The sequence below is a fragment of the Arachis ipaensis genome, chromosome B1 (genome assembly GCF_059453495.1).
Source record: "Arachis ipaensis isolate K30076 ecotype BB chromosome B1, ASM5945349v1, whole genome shotgun sequence".
Lineage (NCBI taxonomy): Eukaryota > Viridiplantae > Streptophyta > Magnoliopsida > Fabales > Fabaceae > Arachis > Arachis ipaensis.
Window position 1 is genome coordinate 70,138,792 of NC_142436.1, and position 2,796 is coordinate 70,141,587.

Consider the following 2,796-nt stretch of genomic DNA (forward strand, 5'->3'; position numbering starts at 1 on the left):
ATACTGCTTCCTCACTTTCAAACCCCAGTTTACAAAACTCATAACCAATAATAAGAACATACTTCCCTGCAATTCCTTGAGAAGACGACCCAAGGTTTAAATACTCGGTTATCAATTTTAAGGGGTTTGTTACTTGTGACAACCAAAACGTTTGTATGAAAGGACTTTTGAAGGTTTAGAAACTATACTTGCAACGAGGATTTATCCGCAAATTTCTAGACCACGCAAAAGTTCTCTCATCAGGGACATCACCATTTGAATTGATATGTGATGCAAGTGATATTGTAATTGGAGCTGTTTTAGGGCAAAGGCAATATAAGCTTTTGCATGTTATATACTAAATAAGGCTCAAAAAATTATACAACTACTGAAAAAGAGTTACTTGCTATGATATTTGCATTTGATAAGTTTAGATCCTATTTAGTTGGTTCAAAGGTTATTGTTTACACTGATCACTTTGCTCTTAAGTACATTTTGAGTAAGCAGGATTCTGAACCAAGATTGATTAGGTGGGTGCTCTTCTTACAAGAGTTTGATATATAGGAAGGGCTCCGAGAATCAAGTAGCTGACCACCTTTCTCAGATTGAACCTATGAAAGCCCAAGAACCTCCACTTCCCCTTCGTGAAGATTTCTTTGATGAGCATTTATTTATGATTCAAAAGATACCTTGGTTTGCTGATATGGCCAATTACAAGGCCGGAAGGATAATACCAAATAAACTTACAAAAGGCAACAAATCAAAAAGCTACAACATGATGCCCGGTACTTCCTTTGGGATAATCTATATTTATTCAAGAGGTGTACGAATGGCATCATCTGGAGATGTGTTTCAGAGGAAGAAATTCCATAGATTCTCTGGCATTGCCATGGTTCCGAGTAGGGCGGGCATTTTGGTAGAGAAGGGACAGTGACGAAGGCCCTTCAATGCGGGTTTTACTAGCCCACACTCTTCAAGGATGCAAGAGATTTTATAAACAAGTGTGACTCATGCCAAAGAGCTAGCAACTTGCCCAAGAAAAATGAATCACCTCTGAACCCTATTTTGGAGGTTGAATTGTTTGATATTTGCGGCATAGACTTCATGGGACCATTCCTTTCTTCTTACTCTAATAATTACATCTTGGTGGCTGTTGACTATGTCTCTAAATGGGTAGAAGCTGCACCTTTGGACACCAATGATGTTAAGGTGGTGATGAGTTTCCTCAAAAAATACATCTTCATTAGGTTTGATGTTCCCCGAAACTTGATCAGTGATGGCGGTAGCCACTTTTGCAATAAACAATTAGATGCACTTCAAACAAGTGGCAAAGTAGAGGTCTCTAATAGAGAATTCAAAAGAATTCTAGAGAAGATTATGGGTGCTCCAAGGAAAGATTGGGCCAAGAAGATTGATGATGCCCTTTGGGCTTACCGCACAGCCTTTAAGACCCCGATTGAGATTTCGCCTGATCAACTTGTCTACGGCAAAGCCTATCACCTACTAGTAGAACTAGAGCATAGAGCTTTGGTGCGAGAAACTGGCTCCGCATGTTTCGCACAGATAGACTGGCAAGTATACCGGGTTGTCCAAGTAATACCTCAGGTGAGTGAGGGTCGATCCCACAGAGATTGTTGGTTTGAGCATGCAGTGGTTACCTTGCAGATCTTAGTTAGGCGGATAGAAATTATAGTTTGTCACAGAAAATGCATAAAACAAAATAAATAAATAAAACATTACGGGATAGACGAGAAATCAACGATATGAGAACGGTTGAGGCTTTGGATTAACTTTTCTTATTGTCTACTTCAATAACTTTCTAATTCCTTCAATGCCAGCCGTAAGTGATTAACTCATGTCTTCTCATCAAGTTAACCTCCTCCACTGCAGCAATTCACCACGTTGAGATGACTCATGTCCTCTCATCAAGCCACCTCTAGGTTTCTCACTATAGCAGAAGATAAAGCTCTAAGCAATCCACTCCCCTTCATGATCCTACTCAAGGTGCCACAGACATGGCAGATCTCTCTAGCCTTACACCACAAAGACCTCACTTACCCACGGTCAACGGGATTTTATGTCACATATCCAAAGTTGCCCAGGTACTCTATTGGAATCTGCAATGCAATCTCTAGCTCTGGTTCAATTCTATCTGGGTCAGGACTTGCACGGAATCCAAGTAGAACAAGGGTCATTGTCACGAGTCACCCTCAATTCATAAGACGAAGAACGAGGTTGCATAAGAGAATAGAATCAGACATATTGAGATAGAACAGTAATATTATTATTCCATGAAACTCAGCAAAGCTCCTAACCTTAACCTTAGGAGGTTAGTGACTCATACTATTCAAAAAATATAATGGAAAATGTAAAAGTGGGCAAAGATCCCTAACAATGGTGATCTTTGTTGTATATATAATAGTCTCCTAACTAAAAATTACAGAAATAAGATAAACTAGTCTAGTAGTGCGAAAATCCACTTCTAGGGCCCACTTGGTGAGTGTTTGGGCTGAGCTTTATGTGTTTCCATGTGCTAGTACCCTTTAAAGGCGTTGAACGCTGGCTAGGGACTCCCTTTTGGGCGTTCGACGCCAGCTGCTCCCCTGTGGGTACTGGACGCCATGAATGAGGCTGGTGGCTGGCGCTAAACGCCAGTTTTGGGCCTTCATTTCCAAAGAAAAGTATAAACTATTATATATTTCTGGAAAGCCCTGGATGTTTACTTTCCATGGTCGTTGAGAGCGCGTCATTTGGACTTCTGTAGCTCTAGAAAAGCTCCTTTGAGTGCATGGAGGTCAGATCCTGACAACATCTGCA

The 2,796-nt window shown here is 40.7% G+C and overlaps 1 protein-coding gene across 1 annotated transcript; it reads left to right on the top strand.

Annotated features, from left to right (window-relative positions):
* The first annotated feature begins 1,083 nt into the window (after positions 1–1,083).
* Positions 1,084–1,827, top strand: LOC148576958 (uncharacterized). Its single transcript, XM_088502819.1, has 2 exons — positions 1,084–1,550; positions 1,818–1,827. The coding sequence occupies exons 1-2, from the start codon at positions 1,084–1,086 to the stop codon at positions 1,825–1,827; spliced, it is 477 nt and encodes a 158-aa protein (XP_088358945.1).
* The last annotated feature ends 969 nt before the right edge of the window (positions 1,828–2,796 follow it).

Excerpts from the sequence above, each read along its gene's own strand:
- LOC148576958 (XM_088502819.1), top strand. The coding sequence starts at position 1,084 with ATGGGACCATTCCTTTCTTCTTACTCTAATAATTACATCTTGGTGGCT.